Here is a 27,705-nt window from a genome sequence, read left to right as displayed (position 1 = left end):
ATGAACAAACTGAAGCCCAGTTCTTGTAGCATTTATTCCTTACTCTGCAGATGTCCTACAAGCAAAATGAGAAGGAACACAGATGACAAGACCCCATGCAACTGTCAACCTTCTACTTAAATAATGCCTGGAAATTTATCTGGACTGCAGCACTGGAGAGTGCATCATCCTTAAAACAAAGCTTAAATATTGCACAGGGACTTGTACATGTGGGGTTCCCTATGTTAGTATAAATTTCACTGTACAGCTGACCCAAAAAAGAAGCTACGTGGGCTTTTCTCAAACAGTTCTGAATGTTGGATTATTTGTCCATACGTGAGTTAATAATATTTCAGAAAAGTTTGTTTCCCCAAAAGAAATGCTGTCCTTTCAAGGTCCAAACCTCAGCAGATGAGCTGAATGGAAGCACTCAAAAGGGGTTTAAGCTCCAGGGAAGTGTAACTTGGTGACAGCAAACTCCAGAGGACATAGTAAAGAGATGAATTCAGCCAAATTTTTAAAAATTACTACATTTCAAACCAGAGAAAAGATAGCAGAGCTATTTTAGCTAATATGCTAAAACTTAACAACATTTTAAAACGTTTTACAGGGTGTGATGCATGACCAGCAATACTGACCAGGTGTCTGCTAGAATTCCCTAAGGAAGCCAGGTATTTGACAGGTGGGTAGTTAACCATTTTAAGCTATGTTTACATTGTTGAATGAGTACATTTAAACTTTTAGAACAGTTTCGAAAAATCTGTGTCCATGGCTCTATTACTTCACTATGCTAAACAAAGGTTTTCTTTATAAACTTTTGAAATAATTAGGTCGTTTTAATCTATTAGTGCTAAGGCCTAAATAATTTAAGGATTCATCTTACTGAAATACAAGTTGTGCTTCCTGTTTTCAGTAACAAGTAATTCCCTTAATTAATACCACCTAAAAGCATTTTTCCTTATGAAATCTGAAATAATGTGCCCTAGGCAGAATAAGCCAAGGTGTTAAGCATAAATAATGAACTAGCTGAGAGCATGAAGTACCAAATGTTTTCATACAGTTATTAACATTTCATTGATTCTTGATGTTACTACACCAAAAGTGCCTGGAAAAAAATGAAGTGAAACAAACAAAAAAACCCATTTGCCCATCCAAGTTACCTTAGTGTATCGGATCTGTAATGCTCCTGTATCCAACTGCTTGATGCGAGAGTCCTGGGTAGAAATGAGGATCCCATCCTTTTTCCAGAGGATAGTGGGCATTAAAGAGCCTGTGGCCAAGCAATTCAGTACTAAAGTACCATCTACAGCTACAGTCTGATTCACAGGACCCTGTCGAATGACAGGGGGAGGCCGGTCTGCAATCACTGCCAGAAGAAACAACAGGAAAGAGATTTTTGCAACTGGAAGCAATTTTCTAATCATCTAAGCAATAACAGTTGCTTGAGGCTTTGAGACTGACTAAAGATAATTAAGCAAGTAATTAAAGTTGGAGGCATGGTAGGGTAGGGTGCCTTATAATGATGCACAACTGAAGTATTTTAAAATCACAGACAACACAGTATCTTTGGAAAGTAAAGAAGCATGACATATTACATAGTGTTATCTGCTAGGCATTCTCTAATTCCAGTGTCTTAATGAAGTGATAATGGAATGAGAAAGGACTTCCCAAATTCTTTGTCAAGATACAGACTTCACCTTCCTTATCTTTTACACCGCAGCAGGCCTCTGTCACAGAATTCATTCTTTAAGCATTCAAAGACAGAGAAAAAAAGGAGGTAGGCAGGCCTCCTCTAAACAATCTCAGTTCAGTAGATATAAATAAACAATTTCATTCTCCAGATTCATGTTATGTTTCTAGCACTGTTTTATTTCCAGTTCCTATAGGGCAAAGGCTTTGCTCAGGGAAACCCTCCTCTGACAACAGCTTCCCAGCCCTCAAAAGTTTCTCCACAGACTGCACTTCTTTTTCCATATGTACTAGAACTATTACCTTCCCTGGGTATCTTTGCTATTAAAAATATCCAGTATATCTGATAACTGGCAAGCTGGAATCACCCCAGTATCTACTACTGCTTACAGTCCTGTAAGTCATCTCTGTAGCTTTTTCATCTTGAATTTTGTTCCAACTGCTCCTTAAAAGGAATGTATTTTGTTTCTTTTTATGTTATTCTACTGACTTCCATACAGATTGAGGTCTTCTCTCTTGCCATACAGCAATATTAGAAAAACAACAAGAAAAAAATAGGTAAAAGAAGATGCTAAGCAAACTGACACACAGTAACAGGGATGAAAGGCTAGGCAGCAAACAATCTGAAAATAGGCTATATCAAATGGAGAAAGCTCTAAGAGCCAGATAAATTAACAGATCTGACAAAATGCCCTAAACTGAGGTATAATTAGCAAGTAGAAAATGGAAATACTGTGTCACACAATATCCAAAATATCCAAAACCCTTGATGGATGTTACCAAAAGAGGATTTTTATGTTCAAAGACAAATGCAATCCATGTCTATGCCAAGCAGATACCAAAGTAGTGTCAAATCATACCACTGTTTTCTTCAAATAAAAAAAAATCCAAAACTTGGAAACTGTGACATAAGGCTATCATTACCATCAGTAACTTCCAAGTAGGCTTTTGTTATGATACTTCCTGCAACATTTAAAGTCTGGCAGATGTAGTAGCCAACATCAGATCTCTGGACATTCGTGATGGTAAGGTCTCCTGTCTGGGAAACTGAAAATCGGCTGGATGACTGAGGGGGCTGGTAGGAGAAAAGCAGATTCTACAAGATGTACAGGAAAGAAAGTGGGAAAAAATGGTTAAGTAAATTTGAAGATTAATAATTTAAAGTTTCCTGTATCTAAATATATCCCATTAGACATAAAACACTCTGTTCTTCATATCTGAAGCATATGTATGCCACAATGTGAATAGCTTTTACAGGATTTTTTGGCAAAGAAATACGTGTAGATATGCACATATAACCTTGTAAGTCTTTCAGAATTGCTCTAACACCCTCTATGATCAATGTTGGGCTTTACACAAAGTTTAACAGGCACTAGTAAAGATTTGATATGTACAGATACCATAATGGCGTAAGCAACTATGGCAAACCTAAGCAGTTTGCTCTAACACCCTTTTTTGGAACTTACTCCAGAGCATTCTATTTATTTCATGTAAATGTTGGTTTACTTATATGTATTTTAACTTTCAACTCCCTAAGAATGGAGCAGTTGTTTTGAAAGAAGAGATGATGCTTAGATCTCTAATCATAGCATTTGTGTTCTATAATGAGACTTATAATATGGAATTAAATCTTATGCCAATTTCTATTTTATAGTTTTGGTAGGAAGCATATAGTATTTTACCAACAAAAGGCAGAATTGCAACCACAATAATACAAGTCTACTACATCAAACACTAGTTCTAAATTTCTACCTCTGGCTGAACAATTTGTGCATAAGAGTACTTTATAGTCACAGAGGTAATATTTTCTCTCTGTAACTTGCCTACCTACATTTTCCAAAAAGCATCCAAACGAATGGGACACAACACCTCCTATTTCAGTATTAGCAAAACCTCTTCAGTGACCTCTTTCTACAGTTGCCTTGTCCATCATAAGTGGTCACCACTTAGCAGAGGCAAAAAGGAGCCAAAAGAATCATGTACTAGACAATACTTGTCAAAGAAATAATTTTATAAAATAATCCAAGTCATACAAAAATAAAAATATAACATACTGGTATATTTATACCACTGAAGATTATAATCTGCATTTGATTACTAGTATAGTTGCACTTAGGTATTTAGACAGAAATGGTGCAAGTGGAGTAACTAAAGGAGACAATCTATAAGCATTCTCAATTTCTCTGCCCTATTGTTTCGTAACACAAAGAACTCTGTCATATGCTTTTGTATCATTCATTCCTTCACTCTCAGGAAAACCAGACTCCCATATTCCTTGTTTCCCTCCAATAAAGAATACTTTGTGTCACACATCCCTTCTCCAAAAAATGCCTCTGAAAGCAAACTGTGATTCTCCTGCTGTGCTGTATAGTGTTTCACCCATTGGCTTTCAAGATCATTTACAAAGAAGCTGAAAATATTTTTCCTCCCCATTCAAATAAGGGAACTGGAAGAAGAAGTGACCTAATCAGATACGACCTGTCAGACAACTGACTGAGTGGGAAAGCAGATCTCATTAGTAGCAAACTAGGATCTTATCCATGCCATGATGCGGATCAGTAGAGCAAATGGTTTAGTTTGCCAGATGCACAAAAACCCGTGGCAAACTAGCAGCTGTAACCCAGAGCCCAACTTTCTGAAAATTTGGGAGAGCTGTTGGGAGTTCAAATTTCAGCATTATTCATGTTTTTATCTCTTTCAAGTTTCTGCCTGTTAGGTGAGAAAGATTTTCACAGTAGTGAAACATGGAATGTTTCATAGATTCAGTTTTGCATACATTGTGAAAATGGGAATTTGACCAAAACACTGATATTCTTTCTAGGAAGGCTGACATCAACAAATATGTAGGTGTCTTAGAAACAGAGGAGAAATACCAAGCATCTCCAATCTCTAGACCTACTTTCACATCTTGATAATGAAAGTATTTTTCTTCCACGTGACAACATCTCTTCAAGAAACTGCCAAGAACTAAGGACAGAAAGTGCACTTACCTGACTTCCCTCTCTCCGCCAAAAGATGGCTGGTTGAGGGTTTCCAGTTGCTTCACACTGGAAAGTCACTGTTCTCCCCAGTGCAGCTACCTGATCTCGAGGCTTTACAACAAACTGTGGAGGCTCTGAAAGAGGAAAATAACAAAAATAAATCACTCTGCTATCAGAAGCCCAAAGTTAGCCCCAAGTGAAAGCCATAATTTGCATACTGACTTCAAAGTTTCTTTAATAAGGAACGGCAGATCAAGGACACATCAGTCTCTAACAGCCACCACTTCGGCATCACTCAGATCATCTTTTTTGTTGCTGGACCTCCCAATTAAAAATTCTGACTGTGAATCACTTACTTTTAATAGTGAGCACTTATATAAGAAAGTAAGTCCTGCTGACTTAATGTGACAACTTGCAGAGCAACAATCACCAATATGAACAAATTTGTGACAATGTTTTCTTAAAGGAGAAGTACGGCTACAAGTCATAAAATCATAGAATATCTAAGGTTGCAAGAGACCCATAAATATTATCAAGTTCAGCTCCTTAGAATGGAGTCAGAATGGGACAATTGGCCTACAGGTCACAGTTTATGAAGGGCTGCAATAAACACTATTGAGTAGAATTCAAACCTACATACACAAAAGTCAGCATCTTTGATTTAGTAAAGCTGAGGAGAGATAAGGCCCTTAATAATCTTATATAAGAGCCTTTTGAGGCAGTTGGAGTCTCAAAAAAAAAAACAAACCTTCAAGTCAAAAGCCCCAGAAATACTATTGAACAAATTATAATCATTTAGTATCTTCAGTCCAGTTACTGAAGAAGAATGAATTTGTAGGGAACAGCAGAGCTAAATGTCTCCCTCATTTACATAGGCAAGGGTATGCTCAAACAAAATATATATGCAAATGAAGGCAAATTTGAAACATCTGCTCAGCCTAACATTATAAATACTGCCAGCATTGTCCAAATGGTTTGATTTACACAGAGTTCAACAAACCCTTCATCCAGTAGTAAACAGAATGTCAAAATATCATGTCATCCACATTAAAAAGAAAAAAAAAAAAGGGCATAAATGATAGCATTAGATATCTTGATGGGGCCAGTACCGAAAAAAATAATCTAACTTGTTTTATAGGCTAACTCTCACTTCTTACAAAATATGCATGAAATAAAAGCAATTTACTTATTCAGTGCCAATTCCTACTGATCATCTGTCCAATCCCAATTATTCTGTCTCTCTTCTTTGGGTTTAGAATAAAGGGGATGCTTTGAATCTGACTTTAAGAACTCAAATGATTTTAGAGTTTTTTTGGGGTTTGTTTGGTTTGTTGTTAGTTTTTCTTTTCTTTATCTTTTCTTTCAGATTTTTCTATATTTTGAAAGATTTGCCTTTAAAAAGACTGTGAATCACACAATTTAAAGATCTCTATCAATACGTTTTGTAAAAAAACCCAAGTAATTGGGGACTTATCTGGAAGGCATTAAATAACACTAAAAGTTCTTTCTAAAAAAAATTGCTTTCATTGGTCATGTGGGCCAATACTTTCAGTCATCTGTTCCTCACTCCTTGTGTCTCTGCTCCATATTAGTATTGGAGTTGTTATTAGAATATACCCATCCTATGACTCTCCTGTGTTGGGAAGAATTTTGAAAGCAGCACAACATATGGTAATTCACATTTGGATGCAAATGCTACTTTGCCTAGAATTTACTTAGATAAGAAACTCCCAAAGTGAAGGTGAGACTAACCTACAGTAATTAGTTGACTTCAAAACATTTAGCTCTGAAATGTTCAGTCAGTACCTCGGAAGAAGATGTGGGAAGACTCTGACATGACAGCATGTTTAATTTAGAAAGGAAGGTGAAACTGTTGGGGGTTTGCCACAGGGTTGTAAGGTATGATGGGGAAATGGAGATGAGAGTGAAGCACCTTTGTTATGCTGTTGGATTCTAATAACAAGAATAAATTTACATATAGTTAAATTTAGGGCTTGCCTGGTTCTGAACTTCTCTGTGACACAATGCCACAGAAAACAAAACTAAGGGTTTCTAAATCCTGTGCTAGTGAATAGGATTGATAAGGTTTCAGATTTCATTGAATTTGAGAATGGGTACAGCTACAAAGAGCTTAAAATGGTTCTGACCACAAGAGAAATAGCTGAATGCTTGTGATTCTAATACCTCAAGATGACTATTCATGGTCTACTGAACACAAAACTGAGGGGAAATTCAGTCTTTCAGCTAAACATGGTAGATTTTATAAAAAGGAAAAGGGTCTAAGTTTCTCTAGCTATTATTCTGAATTAACTGTTTGCTGCACTGGAAGCATTTTCACTGTTCTTTCTTTAATTTCTATTTGCTTTCACACCTTGGGACACATCTGGGTGGCATGTGATGAATACACTGTAAAAGATCTTGAAATAATAATCCACTTAGGGAAAAAAAACAACTTCTATTCTTGAGACCTTTAAAATAAAAATACTTTTTTTTATAACACTTTGAAGTTCAACTAATGCAGTCAGTGAAGAAATAATATATTAGGATTTGACTCATTACATCACGAAAAACAGACACAAAGTTAGCAACCCATTACCTTTCTCCTTGCCATTAAGTTACCCATACTTCATGCAGAATTTATTCTGGGCGATGTGTCTTGTCAGTAACAAGTAAAAGATGGGATCTGACTGGTTGAAGGACATGGAAGGGGATGGATGGGAAGGGGAGGAGAAGTTCCCGTCACAGTGATACGATGACTAGAAGATGGTCAATAAAATTTCAACTTACCAGACACAACTAAAAACAAAAACAAAACAAAAAGAAAACATGGAATAAATAAAATTGAATAGACATGAAACAAAGCAAAGAATAAAGCAAAATTAAAAGAAAATAAATAAAAAGGACCCTTGGTAAGGATCTTAGAAAGCACACATATATTCTGATATATGAAAAACAGGTTTAAAAAGTTGAACCTCATATTTTTTGTTTTATCTTTAAGCAGACATCTCTATCAAATGTGGAAAGCAGGCTGTAGCGGAAAGTGAGTAACAGACAAAAAATGGTCAGACAACCTAAATTTTATTCCAAGCCTTTCCAATAACTGCTGTGTAGCCCTGAGTAAATTTTTTTCTTATTATCATTATTTCTCTGCATCAAGAGCTTTCCATGGTAAAATTAACTTGAAATCTCCAGTAATAATCAATCTGCAAGACTGCTGAAATGGAACAGTGACATTTATACCCTTTCTAAAGCATCCAAACATCTACAAATGGAAAATATTTTTCTGAGGGCAATAGCTATTACAAGGGAATTTATTAAAAAATTAATAGTATGCTGAGGCATTTACCCCACACACCAATCTCTTTAGCATAAGATCATTGTATCAAGGTCATAATGCTCACTATTAAGCTGCAAATGCAAATGAAATCACAATTAAAATTAATTTGAAAAGATACTTAACGCTTTTTCCCCCCTGCCACAAACCTCTATCTCATTAGAATATTCAACCATAGTTCAAAATTATGATAAATTTTGATACGGCACAGAACCTGCCAGGTTAACTTTGCTCATAAAAGAAAGGCGTATTAGAAAGCATTCCAGCTACATATCACTACGTGAAAGAACAGAGTGTAAACAAAAATGTAAAAGTAGTCAATCAATAAGGTTGTTAGTTTGAGATAATTACAGTAAAAGTGAAAAAAAAAACCCCATATAATTTTTTTAATGCATGTTACAGATACTAAACCCTTCAAAACTTTGGTCTTACTGCTTTACATTGAGAATAAAGCCACTCTTGTTCAACTGGGTACACTCTCATATCCAGCATGTAAGCACCTGAACTACACCATCCCTGATAAAATACATGGAGGAAACTAGTAATATCCAGTCTGCCAACATTCATTAGGTATGAGGAATACTGTTTTACTATTCAAATAAATACAGAGGACTCCAGGTGTATTATGAAAATGAAGCAGAAAGAGAATCAGATATAAGATACGGAATTAGAATAATGTTGAAGCAAAGGAGCAGCAATTGAATATGCCTAAACTAGATCATACAGAGAATCTGTGGTTTATGTTATTACATTATTTTTTTTTACAAAATAATCCTGAATAGAGGAAACTGAGATTACCGGTTTTCAAAGATTTGAGTTTAAATTTTAAGGAAGTATTCTGGATTTACATTAGCCTACTTAAAATGTGTAGGTTTGTTATTTCTCAAAGAGAGAATTACTGTGCATTATTGTTCTGCTCAGATTATCTACAAATCTATGATTTGGAAGTGGAATGGCCAAGAAATGATACAAGAGAATTCCTGAGAGAAGTATGCTTGTTCCCAAGATTCAGCTCCTACCTTCAGCTCTTGATTGTGTAGAAGTATATTACCCAGTAACCATTCCATTTTAACTTGAAAATCTCTCTACTAAGCTTGCAACTGAGACTGACCTGCTCTGGAATTAGAAATGCTTCTCCATAGAACACAACTCATCAAGATCTTTCTACATGAAATATCTCGATAAGAGACTTAATGGAATGCAATTCTTGCACTTAGAAAGTAAGACTAATTAATAATTTTACATTACATGAGCAGTGGAAAGAAAAGTTCAGCCTTCTTGGAAGCAATGGAAAGATTCCTAAGCCCTCTAGTGAAAGCACACTTGAAATTTTCTAACAGATAGAGATCTGTCTTCATTGCTGAATTACATTTCTACTAATTAAATTAACTTCTAAGTGCTGAATTTCCACTTTTCTTTATACCAGATGGTTTTATTATTGTAGGTCAAAAATAACCCTGTAAAGCAAATATATTTTTTTACCCACCTGTGCAAACAGAGGGGCGTACATGAATCTTGATATATGAAAATAAATCCCTGTAGAAACAGGGCATCACATTGGCCGCAAATGTGTGGCAAGGGCAAAGGGGTGAAATTTCACAGAAGTATTTAAACAGTTCTGTCAGAGGGACATCATGTGGTTGAAAAGAACAACAGTAATAGCACAACTACAACAAAGACCACTTTCTTAGTATGATTTATATCCTATTGATATCTAAGGTTACTAAAACTGAGAAGTAAATAGTTTTTCCTTTATCATGGCACATTTTATTTGACAGCACTTTCAATTATAAAGTAAACTAATTTCCCCTATATTAATCATGGCTTTTCAGATGACAATTATGGGGAATAACCTGTTTGTAAAGACAGGAAGTTAGCATGTAAAACCACAAGTATCAAAGGAATAATATTTTTGCCTTCCATACAATTTCCTTGACATGCGAGGTTTTTCAGGGAAGACATGTCCACTCACTGAACAAGAAACAAAAGAAATGTGGTTTCCAGACTAGTGACGTGATCTTTTAATGCCTTATTCTTGCCAGCAATCCGATGAACCTCACTGGGACTATTGGTATCACTAAATCCACTTGCAGGAGTAGGAATTTGCAGTTTTAGAACTTAAACTACAGACTAGAATAGTTGCCAGATGTCAATGGAGCAACTATTGTATTTGACAGATGTAGTACTGGAGGGTCATGGGATAATCAGGTCAGGAGCAAACTCACGAGGTTTCTAATCCAACATCTTGCTCAAGCAGGGTCAGCCACTGGGTAAGACTTGGTTTTACAGGGCTCAGTTCAGTCAAGTCTTGAAAACTTCCATAGACAGCCTCTCTGTGGAGTCTGCTCCACTGCTTGACTGTCCACCCAGTGAAGAAATTTTTCCTTATATCCAACCTCGGACTCCCTGTTTCAACATATATCAATTATCTGTTGTCCTTCCACCATGCACCACTGTGACAAAGCCGGCTCTGTCTTACTGACAGCCTCCCTGTAGAGACTGGGAGCTGCTGTCATGTCATGTCCCCTACAAAGTCACTTCTCCAAGCTGAGCAAGCACTCACTTCTCAGTCCTTCAGGACAACACTTGGACATACCCCATGTAATGACTATTTCTCCAAATGACACATTTTGCAATTCTTCTCACAAAGGTGAATGCAAATGTTGATCTGGTGTTTTTCTGTAACTCATTGGTTTCCCCATGTTTAGAACTAAATATTATATTAGGGTTGCGTTTATTTCTTAGTCTAGAATTAGATAAACTATAAATTTCAAGTACCCTATTCTTGAAAGTCATGGTAGTAATGATGTATCTCAATAAGAATAAAATTTTAGAAATTTTAATTCATTTATACTAATAAAGTGCTCTTGAAATTCTGAGATTCAAGGCAGTACTTAATTGCTGAGAAGTATTTTGTTCTGTGTAATAAATACTCATTAATTATTGTTCTAAGTATTATTATTTATAATATCTTCCAGGTCCTCATTACATACATTGTTACTCCACTGACATAAGCTGTATACTTATGATTTAAGCTCAACATGTTTGATTTCTGATTATTTACATAAAAGAAATCTCTGCATCTTCAAGGACTACTTGACACCCTGATAGCATATAGAGGATATTATAAAGGAAGGAAGAAAGTATAATTTTACACCAGAATCCTAATCATCAAGCCAGTATTACATAAAAGAGTCAAGCTAATATACAATCTTTAGCTTCTGCATAAATCCCTTGCTATATGAATAATACAGAAAATGTCAGTCACAATGAAATTTAGATTGCTTTCAATTCATTTTGTGGTACATTAATCCCAGTTCAAGTGAAAAACATTAGAGGTTGAATGTGCCTGGTAGAAACAAACTTGTAGGACAGAGATGAGATTGGAGTCTATGTGCTGGAAGAGAGAGCACAGCTCAGGAGCACAAGCATTTCTGTTGTTATTTGGCCAGGCAGAGACTTGACTGTGTGAGAGGAGAAACTCCAGAGCTAGCAACAGACCTAGCATAGAGATAGCTACTTTATCTGTCATGGAGCATTGTAGGTCTACAGGATGGCTGAAACTTATCTACTTATAATCTCTGTGTGAAATGATTGGGTACAGAAGTCTGGGTACTAGAGTGACATGAAGAGGAAATGCGACTGTCTGGGTATGTTTAGCAAAATGGTCAAACTACTTGGGAAAAAAAAAAAATCAGGACAATTTTGTTTTCCAATTCCTCCTCTAATACCGAACAAAAACTCAGAAAAAAAAACAAACCCAATCTCTTCTGTTCATAAATATGTTTTGTAGCTAAGCCTGCTAAATTCTGACATCTAAATAATTTTTACCTTCAAGTATCTCAACAAGGACCACTGAATGCCTTTCTGCAACATGAATAGCACAAATTTATCTTAGTATTTGAAAAAAACTATTATTAATGGAGATAGCTGAAGACAACATATCACGTTGTATTTCCCATCTAGTGATTTGTGAGTTATTTTTTCGTATCAAAGCAATCTGAAACACCAATATCCTTGATATGCACATCTTGCTACAGTGTTACTCATGGAAAGTGTCACTCTCCCCTGAGAAATGAACAAAGCCCCAAATCTCCTGCTCTGAAAAATTATAAATTCTGCCATTCAGCTGTCTCCTGGCTTCAACCTGTGAAAAATATGGAAAAAAAATACCAGGTATATTACAAAACAATTGGAGTATATTGCTTTTTATCCTCACTGGTCTCTGTATTCAGCTGTCATTTCTTGAGGCCTAGGATGCATATATAATTAATTCATATTTTCCCAGATTTTCTGCTAAGATTCCCATTCACATAAAACCAGACAGGGAAACCCTTACCCACCATGAATGTTTTCATAGTACGTAGTCCCAGAGCACAGAGTGTTACACAGTACAGCACAGCCTTCTGAGGAAAGGTCTAGCAGTCTGGCACCAAGCATGCCACAGCCATATAGTTGAGGCAAAATGCTTACATGAGATTTTTTGATGTTGCAAATCAAAAATGATGACTTGTAATTCCAAACCCCCAGCAAGGGAGTGATTATGGTTTATTACATTTCTGACTGAAAAAAATTCTCTTTTGGATTGCTGCTGATGTGTCTGATAAGCAATTCTTTAGTTTAAAGGGAAAAATTACTATTGGTAATTTCAAAGTAACCAGAGGCAACAAGTTAGAAATCTAACTGATTGGAAAAGTTACTGATTTTTTTTTCCTACAATGGTGCTGTAAGTAAGAAAATGAAATTAAGGAAGCAGTTGACTGAATATGAGGAAAAAGTGTGCCAAGAATAAAAGCACCTTTAGAAATAGTGGGCACCTACAAAACTGTAACAGTATTTAGATTTACGTGCAGAAAGCTAATATGGAAAAAATCTGAGTATTCTCACCATCCTTCCAATGAGTTTTTTATATTTACTTATTTTTTTGTTTACAATTAATCCACATTGTCTCATCTGTTAGGGATTGAAATAGAGAAGACTTCTCACATGCTGGGCAGTAACTTTGAAAAAGTCTGGCTGGAGTCTGTGTTCCTCTTGAGGGGAAAAGGGGTTGCTAGCTCTACTTCTTGGCTGATTCAACAGCAGGGTTTTTCCCTGTTGCAGCAAGCAGGAAAGAATCTATTCTCAGCTCTGAGGTGGGAGCAATGGGCAATGTTTTTGATGATTTAATTATTGACATTGAATATCACCAAGTTTCTCTGTTCTCTTTCTTGGCTTGAACTCCACTGCTTGCTGATCAACTGCACGAGATTTGTGTATTCCCTAAACCTCCTGCTTAGGTGCTATCCTGTTTTTAATAGCTATCAAATGGTATTTTGACTCCTTAATGGATTTCTGGCCCCTATGAGATTTAATTTAGGCTGAGAGGTGTTTCCCTGCTCAATTCTAATTGAGGAAGCTGGGCAGGAAAATCTGGCTCTATCTCAGCTCTGTCTCAGTTGTGGAAGTATATTATCTTAATGTCTGCATCACAGCAGGCTAAGTAGTCTTCCCTTTAAAATATTTTTAGATTCAAGATGAAAAGGGCTAATCCAAGGGTAAGTGTGTAGGTGTGTATGCATGTGAGTATGGGAGGAACCTACTGCAAAAATATGTGGTGAGGGAAACAGTTTGTAAAAATGAGACTTTTTGATTTGCAACTGGTTTTACTGATACTAGCTGCAAAATAAGAAAGTTCATAATCTCTCCTTCTGCAGGAGTCAATAAAGATTTCAATGATACAATTTTAAAATATGTAAATAGAGTTTACAGTGTGGTTTTAAAAAGTAGCATTTCTCAGGTCAACACATGTAGTATGCAGTTTAAAATGTTTATAAATCCTGCAGTCAGTGCCATGAGGTGACAAGAAAAATATGGGAGTTAAAAGATATAGATAGTGAGAGGGATTTAAGGTCTTCCAGAAGCTCCTCTCCTAGTGTCCCTTCCCACATCTTTGCTCTGAGTCCTCTTATATCACCCTATAAACCAAATACAATTTAGAGAGAACACTTAGAACAAGTCTAATTCCATCTATTTAAAAACTAGAGTAATGCAGTAAACCGTTCAGTCTTGTTTCCCAGAGTTCGCTTTTTGGAGAAAAAAAACGTGGTAATTTTAGGCATTACTGCAATCCAAGTAGTCCTGGTTACAAATATTTATACTAAAGCCTTTTAAAAGAGCAAAAAAAGATAGATGAATTTCAAATAAGCTGTGCAGAAGTACAAGAGGATGATAGCTGGGTGCTATTTGAAGAATTCTTAGGAACTTCCTACTGCACTTTTCGACTTATAGTGAGGGATAGCAGAGCTGAAAAGCAAATGGAGTGGGATTTTTTCCCCAGCTGTTTATGATAGCACAGTTTTCTCTTTTGGAAAGAAGCACTTGAAATACAAAGCAACATTCTCGTAATAAGTTAAAGTTATTTGTGGAAAGTGGCCAAAGCCCCATGATCAATGAATATCACAGTAACTAAACACACGCACTAAAATGGAAGGACAATATATCTGTACAGTGCAATAAATTATTGATCATTAAAAAATGTTATTTTACACACACAATACTCAGTAAGGAGTACCATCACCTGAAATAGATGATATTTCTAAGAAATCAGTACATCTTTTTATGTGGACACCATGCCCCCAACATCCAGACAGCACAACTCTACATACAGGACATGAACACCTGAACTTACTTTTTTGACAATGTTGTCTAGAATGTAGCCACGACACATTTACACATTTCAGTTAGAGGCAGCAAAAAAGATAAGCACATAAGAATTCTTTATAAGGGTAAATCTTAGTTATGTTAGTTATACTTCTTGAGGAAAAAAAAATCTGACAAGATCTCAGCACCTAAAAACTCTGAAGGAAGAGGTAAAGAATATAGGCCATCACACCTTGCTGGTGGAAGACTGGACCACAGCAGAACTCTCAGGTGACTTCTTCATACTGAGACCCAGGTATCATTGTGCTACCTTGAATGTGTCAAGAGAGTGAGTGACTGTTTAATTTGAAAAGGATGCAAGTTTTAGGTGGGTTCTCATTCTGGCAATGAAAGTTGCAAAGAAAACAAAATCCCCACCAGTGCTGTGAGTAGAGAGCATTGGCATTTATGTGAACAGGACAAACAACTTGATGTCCATCCAGATGGCTTTGTTTCTCAGTCCTCTCATACTGTTCCATAGTTCAATGGAAAAAAATGCAATTAACACCAGATTTTTGGAATTAGTATGTGGCCATAGCAAAACAAGGAGAATTCTGACACTTCCAACAGAAAACAATGTGAGGATACTTCATATTTTGAAGTTTAACCTGAAGAAAAAGTGTTTTTTTTTCTTGCACCAGAAGATTCTGATACTGAGCCTACTAGTTCACCTAGTTGGCTTATAAAGATTGCAAGATACTTTATTACCAGTTCTTGAGTGTTATTTAGCATGCAACAATGAAATCCTTTAGTGTTCAAACAAAACATGCTTCATAATAACAAATGATTCTCAAAAGAGCTTATCAAAATAATGTTTCAAAGCACTGCCATTACAAGTCAGTATTTTTTTTTGTCAAGACCAACTCAGAGATGACTGATTTTAATGATGCATGTAAACTACTGAAAACAAGAGAGTGCACTAAAATCACTGTATAGTCCTTACAAAAATTACTTACGGGCTATAAAGAAGAAGAAAAAATAAAGTGTGGTTTGTTTTTTGTTTTTTTTTTAAGGATGCTTAGCATGATTTTTAAAAGTCTAAGTCTATTTCAGAATGAACATCTAGCAGAAGCACAGTTTAATGAACAGCCAGTAAACATTATTAGTTCTTGCACTCTAATTTTATACATAAAACCAAAAATCTGAAACTCAGAAACTTGCAGGAAAACTCTACTTTGTCTATTCCAAAGGCAGAATTATGGATGTGTTATCTTCAGAACTGCACTCATAAAGTCTGCAACAGGGAAGCCTGATACAAAAGCAATTAACTTTCCCTTAGTTATGTGATTTAGTAAATGGCAGGCACTAGAAAACAGTCTACAATTTTTTTTTTAATTTTTTGTTTTTACTAACTTTTTAATTGAATGGTGAAATATGATACAAAAATCTACTTTCTTCAGTTCTCTCCATAAACAAAACCCCTTCAGCAGCAGAGAGCATCTAGTGCCAACTTATTTTTGTAGTAATGCCCTCCCAAATTTTTGGACTTCTGTTCTACTTGGTCAGAAACATCTGTCTCAAGTCATTGTTTCAAAGTACTGAATTGCAGGAAGGATTCTCAAAAGTTTTTAAGGGTTGCTTCCCTGTAAGCAATTCCTGTTGCTGTTGTGAGATTCTACATAAAAAAATTCAACTCCATAAAAAAACTTAAAACCCACAGAGCAGGCACCTATAAATCACCTTTTCTTTAAACTTTTGTTGAAGTATTAACTGATTCCTTCTTTTACCTGTATTTTAGAAATGCTTCAGGAATCTTAGCGTTCATCTCCTGCACCAGTTGAACAAGCACCTTCAGGGCACTTAATCTCCTCTTCAGATAATGTCCTCAGTTCTTTCTGATTAACTTTTAAGATTTATAATCTTTCACCAGAAATAGGTGGCAACTCCTCAGATCCTAGATAGAAATCTTAAGTGCTGTCATAGTTTACAGCAGTTCTAAAGGGCTGCCTCTTTAAGATATACAAACCACAAGAGATGGTTTCCCTCAATCATCCTGCCAAACCTCAAACAGCCTACCCTTGATACACAAATCTCTCTGCAGTTCATCGGACTATCACTATTCTTCCTTCCTCTTTCCTGGAGACTGTAAACTGAATATGGCCTAAAATTAGTTCTTCCAAAAGGAGAAATACTGACTTAAAGAGAAAACAAGAAAACAAGTTCATATTTAAATCCAAATCTCAGTTTTAAAATTCAAGTGGTTAAAATTCACCCGCAATACCGTGAGGTGTTCACTGCAATACATCGTAACCACCATGTAACTCAATAGCAGATTTTTTTATCCCATAAAAATCTGAACTTTTTCACTATTATTTTAATGTAGCTAGCTCAGATGCCTATGAAGCAATTACATTTACAGCCGTCATGTAATGTGCATCAACAGTCTGACACAGTCAAGACATTTATATAGTACCTGGCAGATAAAAGAGTAAATCCTACTGCTTCTTGTTCCAGGTGGTATTCCTAGCCCTACTCAGAAGCCTTATCAAGTAGACATCTTTTATATCTTGCCTTGAAGCTACTTTGTAGGGTGGTAGGAGGAGGAAATTCCAGACCTGAAGCATGTGTCACCTTTTCAGATTAAAATTCCTTGTCAGTTGACTAGTACAGAAAAATCACAGCCAAAGTCATTCATCAAAAGTTCTGCTCACTATCAAACTTGCAGACAAGCTCTTTTAACCATAAAATTAATGACCACATAAGTTTAAAAAATCCTTGCTATCAAAGATCACCACCATAAAAGAGGAATTGGCCAAAGTACTTTCCACGACTTCTTTTTTTCTTGCCAAACTGATAACACTGAATGTATTTAGTGTCTTTCAATGGCAAAATGTAGATTGCACAGTTCAGTTATTACTGCTAAATGTTTAGGTGCATATTAGGCAGAGCACTGTAACAACTGTTGTGAGTTCCTCCAGATCCACTGCTCATGGGAGGAAGAGTTAAGAAGTCAAACCAATCTGCTGCTAATTGTGTCTCAATGTTGGTATCATTCTTGTATAGTTCTGAAGTCAATCTGTCTATGGGACCTGTTTCTCTTCCAGCTCCTGCTGAGTAGCAACTGCACTGTCACTGCTATAATGATTCTTGGCCAACTGCCTACTGGGACTTCCACTGGAGCCATAATTTCCACTTGTATGAGAGTTAAAAAAACAAAACAAAACCAAAACCAAAACCAAAACAATAAAAAACTCTATTAAAAATTATAGAACTTCTTATGAAATTAGATATTAAACAGCCTAATTAAGTACTGCAAATGGGAGCGAAGCAAACTGAAGTAGGGGAAAATATGTAAAACCTCTGGTTGTTACATTTATTTAAAAACATTTTTATGGGTAATATGAAACTGCAGGTTTCTGAAGATGCACTACTTCTATTTTCATTAATGATAAAACTAAATGTATTTTTGAAATGAAGTTCTGAGGCATGCATTTTTGGCAATTTTGTGTCCTAGGAATGTAAGCTTCAATTAAATTGTATGTGATATTATAACTTCTACAGTTCTGCTTCCAAGCATAAAACTGAGCAAATAGTTTAATAGAAATCTCAAAAAAAACATGAAAAGCATCTTGCATAAGTTACATATACAACTCGCTTAGTGCTACAGCAAGAGAGAATTCCAGAGATACACTTTTGGCCATTGTTTCTTTGCTGGAGCATATTAGCTAGTTGGTTATATGTCCTGTATAGGTAAAATATAATGTATTGTACCCTGGGGTGATTCCTGGCAGTTTGTATTGACTGAGGCATCCATTTAATAATTAATCATTTCCTGAATGAAATGGTTCCACATGTGTTCAGCAATGTCTCTGTATGCCTTACATATGCACTACACATTGCAGCAAAATGAAAACAGTAGGCTGAAACACTCTTAATTTTAGGAAAATGCAAACAAAAGAAGGAATAGATTTTCTAAACTATTTAATTTTCCAGGGAGAAAATAAGATAACTTGAAAAACAGTCTCAAAGATGGAAATGCTTTTAAACTGCAATAGTGAAAGACTTAGTGAATGGTTCAAACTTCTGTGTCAACGCAGATCTCCGAATTTGGTTTAGGAATATGACTGAAATTGCAATAAAAATACAGCATCTGTACTTCACATAGAAAATAATCATGATCCCCAAAGTTATGAGTCTGTATAAAGGAAAACAGTGATTCCAATAATCAGATTCTGTGATGCTGGCGACATGAGCAGGAAGAACATTAAAACTGAATTGAATTTCCCTTGCCTCTTTTGTATTTTTTAGTGTTAGCAGTAGTGTGTGTTGCTGAACTATCTGAGTTGACAGTTCCTAGTCTACAGCTAGAGGGTCCTTTCCCTTAGCTCAGAGGCAGCACTGGGCAGTTTTATTTAGACAGTGAGCACTGCAGGGTATGCACTATGCACTTCAACATCTGCTGGATCAAGCAAAGCCAGAGCTGACCTGGAGGTAATAACACCTCTCAATCCAGGGCAGCTTTCTGCTGAGACACCAGGTTAGCTTTTCACTGTGTTTCATCAACACATCCCCAACACCCTGGTATCTCAATTAGCCCTGGTGTTGCATGCTTCACCTCTTAATACCCTAGATAACCCTGTACAGTGCAGTACATACACAGGTCAATCACAGTGCTTGAGGTCTGAAAAATGACAAGTACAGAAGAAGATGTGTCCTCTTTGCAGTACTACCAACCCAAAGGCTTCAGTAGTGTTCTGAGGAGCACTTCTTACAGCCCTTTCTGTTGTGTGCCAAGTCTCATCCAGTGCAGCAGTTCCGCTATACAGACACTCAAGAGATGATGACTGCCCCTTTCCTAACATGGATGGAGAAGCATCTTCTGGGATTGCCATTTACAACTCCCATATTCTTTCCTAGAGTACATATTCGGGCACCCAAACACCACAGCATGCTGCTAAGCCACTGAGGGGGGAAAAATCCAATCAACCCCCCTCCCAGAACAACCCAGCAAACCCCAGTCAAACCGAAAACCAAGGAAAACCACCAATTTGTTCCTTGGTGAATAAAAGGTCTGCAGAGTGGCAGGTGTCACTTCTGAGGCCATGATCTCTAACACAGCCCCCTGCTTACAAAGATGTGATGAAAATCACCCCATTTGTCATGGCAGAGCATACATTTATTAATCCCTAGAGTCAAGACATGATGTAATAATTAATAAAAGCATGGCAGACACTTGTCATTTCCATTCTTTAAACTACCTGGAAAAAAATACTACTCATAAAATTCTCCTCAAAGAGCTATGTGTCCACTAACAGTCAGATCAATGTCCTTTTAGCACTGAAACAAGAAAATCGAATCTACCTTTCTAGATGGAGCACAGCTAAAAACCTAACCCTTTAGAAAACTACAGAAGTGTTTTAAGTAAGAGGGATGAGGAGAGGAGTGGAGAGGAGAAAAGCAGGAGAAAGAGGAAAAAGAAAGAAAAATATGTAAAAAATCTGAATGGAAAATGAATGTTTTCTATAGGAGACTTTTTTTTTTCCTTCCTTTTCCTTCCTTTCCTTCTCCTGGATACTCTAATAAATGGATTTTGATCATAATTCACTATGTTAACAACACACAAATTGGCCTAATATATTACAGTACATCAATCCCTCCTACAAAGATGTTAGTACAGACAAATGGCTCAGGAGGTAATCCATTCACACTAGGAAACAAATTATCCCATAACAGTATCTGCAGAGCCAAGCTGTTGCAATGTAAACATATGCTGTGTAATATAAGTACTTTAAAAAATAATAATAGAATCTTGCTGAATCAAGACTTAGGTTATGATCATGCTCCTTAAAGAAACACTTTAGTATCAAAATTTAAAATATCTCACTCTAGATCTCTTACATCTACATACTTGTGTAATTTTATACCTAAGTAGCACCATTAATTTAAACAGGATTACAAGAACTCATTTGCTTATTATTTTGAACAGGACTATGAAGGATTAGGGCTATCAATAGATTATTTCCTGAAATGTAACTGCTCGACCACTCAGAAAGCAATTTTTCCTAATACTAATATTTTAAAAGGTTAAAAGTTGATATTAGAAAGGATGTTTGGAACAAACTGTCTTTTAAAAATAATTCAGTGTTTTTCTTTTGAAGAAACTGCTTACTGCTCATTTATTAATCATTTATTATAAAATACTGAGTATGAAAGCTGGTTATTTTGCAAACATAAGGTACCAGTTTTGATGTATAAATATCACAGTGACCAGCAAAACAAAACATCTCAGCCTTCTTGGTTTTACAAGAGCTTCTGCAGAAGAATTTCTATTTCCCTTACAGCTACAGATGTTAGGGACAATCAATGTTTCTGATGGAGAAAGGAGAGCAGGTTAAGAACAAGAGCTTTCCTGTTACAGTAAATGTGTCAAAATAGAGGCCTGTTACCAAATAAAATACTATTTTAGCCTGTATTTCCCCAGAACTCCATAATGACTGATTCCCATTGAACAGAGAAAAGGACAGAAGGACCATCAGTGCTTAGAGAAAAGCATCAGGGTGACATCATTGTCTGTCTGCTGGCCAGGAAAGGAAGAGAAGGATTATCTGAACAGTGAACATCTGGATTGTGTATATAAAGGCAATGAAGGATTTTTATACATATTAGTTCACTGAGTTCCACTGAATTTTTATCATACAAAGAAACAGTAGTGCTATGATATGCTTTTATAATGAGAAAGCAACAGGAATTCCAGAGGTCTGGGTTAGTGTATTAAAAGATACACAAACAGATATATCATTCACTTCTTCTCTACTATATGTTTGACAGATACTTGAACGTAAAGCTCTTTTCAACTAAAAATAATGTACAATGGTAACACTGGTTTTCTATTTTCTGTTAGGGTTTAGATACAAAGATTTTAAGTTGCTTCATTTGGATCACTCTGATTTTCAAAACATATTCCCTTCCCCTCCCCAGTACTACTAAGACTGCCTACAAAAAGATCTTACATCTGAAGTGCTTTAGTTTTTTTAAGAAACCAACTCAAACATAGATTTGTATGTTTTGTTTTGGTTTGTTTTTTTTTTTCCAACATAACAGAGGTCCTGCATAGGTAGACTCTACTAGTTGTGCACAGGCTCAACTAGTCAGCATACAGCTACTCCATTAAAACACTGCTGTGTAAAAAACTCAACTTTAATCTAGGTTAGAGTAGGATTAAAGAAATATTCTTACCTTGAACTGTTAGAGTCGCTGATGCTTCAGCTTTTCCAACCATGTTTTCTGCAACACAAGTATAGGAGCCCATGTCTCCTGCCATAACTTTCCGGATTTTTAGGGTATGATCATCACGGATTTCGTATCTTTAAATACAAAAAACAATTATTAGTAAATAGTAATTTACTAAATTACTAAAAATTTAGTAAAAACAGTAAAAACAATTATTAGGAATGACAGAATTTGTGTAATTCCTGTAAGGGATACAAATATAGTGAGTTTGCTCTAAAATATTTTTATTCCTACATTTTCCTTAGAAATAAAAATATCTATAAAGCCTTTTAAATTGATAATGTAAAAATAAAGTTTTAAAGCAAAATATAACAAATTATTGAAAACACATTTAATTTGCAATGTAAGTCAGTTTTACTGACATGATTAGAATTTTACTGGTGTAGTACAATTGTAAAGTTCTAATGTAGGATGTTATAATTGTTAGAACTTTTAACAACTACATGTAATAATTACTATTATACCTATAATTTTTCTATCTGCATGAAGGACTTTTTACATATGTGAAAGAAAATTTTGTTTTTAAGAAGATGAGAATTGCTGAAGAGGCAAGATAAATCACAAGTGATTCAATATTTTTTTTTCCTAGAACGATGTGGCCTTTTACCATTTCCTCTCTTTTCATCATCTTTTTCTCTTCTTTATATAATGCTCTCAATGTGCTTCTCTTTATAAGAAGTAGATTTTTCTCTTAAAAATGAATATTTTTCATTAAAGCTACAGAGCAGTTAACAGGAAGATTTGGATGATTGAAGCCAACTCTTACAGGGTTTCTTCTTTCAATCCACTCCAAAACTTTCCATAATTACAGAAGACTTTTCAGGTGAATAATTAATTTGTAATAGATATTACTAATTGATCTTAGGTTGTTTTTTGTTGTTGTTGTATTTGTCAAATGTTGTCACAACAAAAGCTTGAGAACAAACCATTCTTAAGCTTCAGTACAAATTATAACTTAAAGTCAAGCTCAATGGTAATTTGAAATGTTTTATTAGATTAGTAAGGTCTTCTTCATTTAAAAACAAAATGCTAGCTGTCAGATGTTGAATGGCTACATCATATACCAAGCTAGATGTCATAAAAAAGATAAATCCATGTACTGCACCTTGCTTTTGGCAATTCCCCATCATCCTTCCTCCATCTTACTGTAGGGACTGGGTCACCTCTTGCCTCACACTTAAACTCTGCACTATCATCCACAGTTACAGCCAAATTACTTGGTCTCTTCACAAAAGATGGTCTCTCTAAAAGGAATGGAAAGGAAAAAAAGTGATTAGTCCAGCTCTTCTTTCCCCAAACTGTAAATTTTTCCTAACTGTGGCTATTAGGGCAAGGGGTGCAGGGTGATGAATCTGATGGAGGTGCCAATGCCACTGGTCCTTTCGCTTCAAACCCTGGGCAGAAGCAGATGGAAAGCACTGGGAACTTCAGCACAGGAAGCAGACACTCTCAAGAGTGGATCAAGATCCAAGCCCAGGCTTCCTTCCTTCTTATGTATCATTTTCAGAGCTAATATAACTAAAGAAAAACACAACCTGCACAGAAAATCTTAATACACATCAAGTGGATGAATATTTAAATTCAATACCTTAATTTTTTAAATGGTTTTAATTTTTAAAATTTAATGTTTCATATACAATTTAAGAATGAAACAGTGCTGCAGGTGTCAGTAGCACGTAGTGTTCAATGCAGTCATTTTCAATGCTACATTAGAAAGATAACGTTTTATTTCTCCAGCACACATAAAATAGAACCGTGAACAAAATTCACAATGTCCTCTGAATAATTTTTGTTTTCCAAAAATTGCTCTTATCTCTGACTTACATTGTAGGACATAGGTGACCCAAGTCCTGGCTCATGAGAGTCACATTAATTGTTGCATACTTTTTTCCAGGCTTTCTGAGAAAAAGGAGGATCTCAGTACAGGCTGTGCTATTCTGCCAATCCTGCTACTAGTTGGAAACTTCAGGAAAGGGATAAACATACTTTTCTACCTGCAACAGGGTTCAAAGTTTTATGGTGCTGAGTTACTCATAGTTCTGTAGTTCCATGCAAGGCTGGAGTGCAGCAGGGTTTTCATGCATAAAGGGAAAAAGTGTTTTAAAAATTTCTGGGATACTCCAGGATTACCCATCTAGAAAGGCAGCACCAGCTGACAATAGGATGTCCATGAAAGAAAGGAGAAGGTTTAACAGGAGAGTGCTTGGCAGGTTCCTTTGCCTAAGGCAAATGACCTTTTTGTCTGTAAACCTGTGAAAGCTCTGAAGGAGTTGAGAAGGAAGCTGCATGTTTTGACTTGTACGTATTAAATGTATAAATAGCATCTCTCTGGAACTGGAAGAGTCTGAAGTCATTGGCACATTCAGGACGTGTGAATACCTAAAAATATGCCACAAATTTCTCATAGGAGCACAAAAGCATCAGACAGAAGGATAAAGAAACAATCCCATATACTTAGTGTCTCATATTTGTGTTTGACTGAAGTGGTTCTGAATACTACTTTGACTTTGCAAATAAAGAGTTTCAGTATTATAAAACCTTACTGAATGATTCTAAAAGCACTGAAGTGTAAATGTGAACTGAACAAAAAATGGACACTTGTGTGTAGAAAACTTACCTTTTCTTTAAACATTAGGCAAACAATGTCAGATGAAATAGCAAGTTGATCTCTAAAATATCAGTTCTAATCTGGGTTCATACAGAAGTGAGAAATAAAACAGACCTATAGACATGAATCTAGCTGTGAATTAAAAAGCAATACAAATATAGACATTACACACACACCCACACCCCTGTTCCTGGCTCTTTTTTGTGGGTGCACTAAAAAACAATCTGAATGCAGGGAAGAAACACTCCAGATTATTAAGAATATTCAACACAATTATGCAAGAGAAAACAGAGCGATCTGGTAAGGCCAGGACTGCTGTACAACAGCAAAACCCAGAAGAATCACATTGTTGTCTGGATAGGTTTGCTAAAGGAAAAGTAATACTCTGAGAGCTTTTGTTTGCCCATTCATAACACTCTTATTCAAACACATAATATGATAAGGGGTCTCAGCACTGATTTAAGTATTAATCTTTGTCACACAACAATTTGTTAAACACAAGGAAAGCTTAGCAAGAATACTTTGAAAGTTTCTACTATTACAGCTTCTGGAATACAATCCTCCCTCTGATCTAAAGCAGAGATCTAAAAGCAAAAATTCAACTTCTAAATAACCAAAACCCACAAACTGAAGATCTACATTTAAAGATTTTAATATATGAAAAAATCATGTTTCTTATACTTTTAAATTCATATCTAGATTGAAAGAATAAGGTGTACTAGGGATTTATAGACACAGACTGATAGGACATTCAAAGCTTTACTGTCCTCTTTGGAAAGAAAATCTCACTAGTTTTCCCAGACTGAAAATCAAAAATATGTTTAAAATTAAAAAAATAAATAAATAAATAAATAAATTAAAAAAAAAAAAAAAAAAAAAAAAAAAAAAGAAGAAAAAGGCAGACAGACCTCTCCCTGCAATGCATCCCCCTTAAAGGTGTTCAGGTGTTCAGCAAGAGCAGTATTTTCAAGGTGAGATTACCTAACAGTCCTTACCATTATTCACTGGTTAGTAGTAGACTGGTGATGAGCAATCACCTGGTACAGTTAACTAGGAGACCAGCATCAGGACTTCACTCATGTAACTATGGCTGTTCTAAAAATTAATTTGACAAGCAACCTCTCAAAGTGAGGACGGCATCTTCAGAAATGCCTGTAAATTAAAAAAAAACCCAACCCAAAACTCCACAGTACAGTGGAGTACAATGAAATTCTTCCTGAGCTTCTGAAAAGTTACATGCTATTTTCATAGAATCATAGAATTGGCTGGGTTGGAAGGGACCTCAGAGATCATCAAGTCCAACCCTTGATCCACTGCCGTTGCAGTTACCAGACCATGGCACTGAGTGCCACATCCAGTCTCTTTTTAAATATCTCCAGGGACGGAGAATCCACTACTTCCCTGGGCAGCCCATTCCAATGTCTGATCACCCTCTCCGTAAAGAAATTCTTTCTAATGTCCAACCTAAACCTCCCCCGGCACAACTTAAGACCATGCCCTCTTGTCTTGCTGAGAGTTGCCTGGGAAAAGAGACCAACCTGGCTCCAACCTCCTTTCAGGGAGTTGTAGAGAGTGATGGGGTCTCCCCTGAGCCTCCTCTTCTCCAGCCTGAGCACCCCCAGCTCCCTCAGCCTCTCCTCATAGGATCTGCGCTCAAGTCCTGTGCTCGAGTGCTGCACATTCAGTTTCAACAACTTTAATACAGCATACAATCTTGTTTTATGATGGAAAATCCTGCTTTAAATAAAACTCTGAGCAGGACCTCAGGTTGCATGGGTCCTTACTCTAGAAAGGAGTGAAGGCAGGAAAAAGTGCCAGGACTGACAGTACATATCTTAGATCTTAATTAAAAAAAAATCCTGTGATGACAAATCATCTATTCATTCTGCAGGATCAAGTAAGCTATCTCAGGTCTCCTCTACTTCAAAGTAATATAGGAGATATTCCAAAGCTGCATCTACAGAGATCATGTAGCAATTCTCCCACGTTGAAAAACAACTGAGATTGCACTTTGAGTTACAACTTCTCTTCTGCAAGAGCAACAAAAATCCAATTTCCAGCTCAGCTCTGTTACCCTAAATTAAAACCTAATTTTCGATGCTCAAAGAAACTATTGTTAGGATCAGGTAAACAAGTAGACCTGCTGTGTCTTTACAATGCTTAGTACACACAACTATAAAGGAAATGATGGTTATTTAGAATAGAAATTTAGAATAACTCCAACTTCCTTCAACGAGGGAAAAATTAAAACCTCTCCTTCTTAGTGATGTTAGTTTCTGTTTTGCTATTATTTTACAATACTCATCCAGTCAGTGGATACTTCATTCTTAGTATTATTTTCCGATACTGAGAACAAAGAAAGCATCTTATGATAGCAAAGTCATTTTAGGTTGATTGCAAAGCTATTAACTGCCACTCATTTGCTAGAATGTTTTCAACATAAATACTGAAAAGGAAATGGATGAGAACAATCCTTAACACAAGGCTTACCAAGGACAAAGCAGAAGTTGGACATTAACACGTTGATAATGAAGGGTTTCTTACCTAATACAGTGAGCTCCGCAACTTCACTTTCACGTTCTCCAACCATATTTGTTCCAACACAAACATATTTACCAGCATCATTCTTTCTTGTGTATGTGATCATAAGCTTTCCTCCTCTGATCTAGGAGAGATCAAGGATAATAAAAAATACTTCAATGTGAATTAATGATTTAATAGCATGTATTAACTTGAAAAAGATCTTATTACAGGTAATTAAAATTATCAAGACATCAGAGATTTTCCAAATTATACAAAAATGTGGAAAAAAAATACCACTAACATAGTTCCCTTCTCTTACAAGAAAAGCTTGCTACTTAGCTTTATATCTGAATTTTAAAATTTCTCAGATTTGGACTCCCATTACTCTTTTCTTCATCCCGCATAATGGAACACTGGCTGTTCAACAGCCTGTTTAATACTTGTTCACCAGAAGGACTACGATCCCTCCCTACGTACTACTTCAGTTTGATATAATCAGGTGGAGAGTAAAGATTAGCACTAGACATAAATCTCATTTTCCCATCAAGAGCTGCAATTACTTTTTCCTTGACAAGAAATACGTATATGTTATCCAACTGCTCGCTGGTCATGCACGTTATTATTCATGATCTTTCTGCTTGTTTTGGTTTTTATTTCTAAAGGAAGGAAAGGAAATTTTT

At 36.0% G+C, this 27,705-nt stretch overlaps 1 protein-coding gene across 1 annotated transcript in view; it reads right to left on the bottom strand.

Moving 5' to 3' along the window:
• Nucleotides 1-27,705, bottom strand: part of ROBO1 (roundabout guidance receptor 1) — a 289,711-nt gene that overhangs the window by 55,089 nt on the left and 206,917 nt on the right. Inside the window, exons 4-10 of the mRNA XM_030447251.1 lie at nt 27,047-27,167; nt 23,000-23,138; nt 21,841-21,968; nt 7,437-7,445; nt 4,659-4,783; nt 2,593-2,764; nt 1,140-1,345 (exon numbers count right to left, since the gene is read on the bottom strand). Of these exons, the coding sequence (XP_030303111.1) occupies nt 1,140-1,345; nt 2,593-2,764; nt 4,659-4,783; nt 7,437-7,445; nt 21,841-21,968; nt 23,000-23,138; nt 27,047-27,167 (900 nt within the window). The remainder of the gene's footprint in view (nt 1-1,139; nt 1,346-2,592; nt 2,765-4,658; nt 4,784-7,436; nt 7,446-21,840; nt 21,969-22,999; nt 23,139-27,046; nt 27,168-27,705) is intronic.

The sequence above is a fragment of the Calypte anna genome, chromosome 1, assembly GCF_003957555.1.
Source record: "Calypte anna isolate BGI_N300 chromosome 1, bCalAnn1_v1.p, whole genome shotgun sequence".
Classification (NCBI taxonomy): domain Eukaryota; kingdom Metazoa; phylum Chordata; class Aves; order Apodiformes; family Trochilidae; genus Calypte; species Calypte anna.
This window is presented reverse-complemented; position numbering and strand designations above follow the sequence as displayed.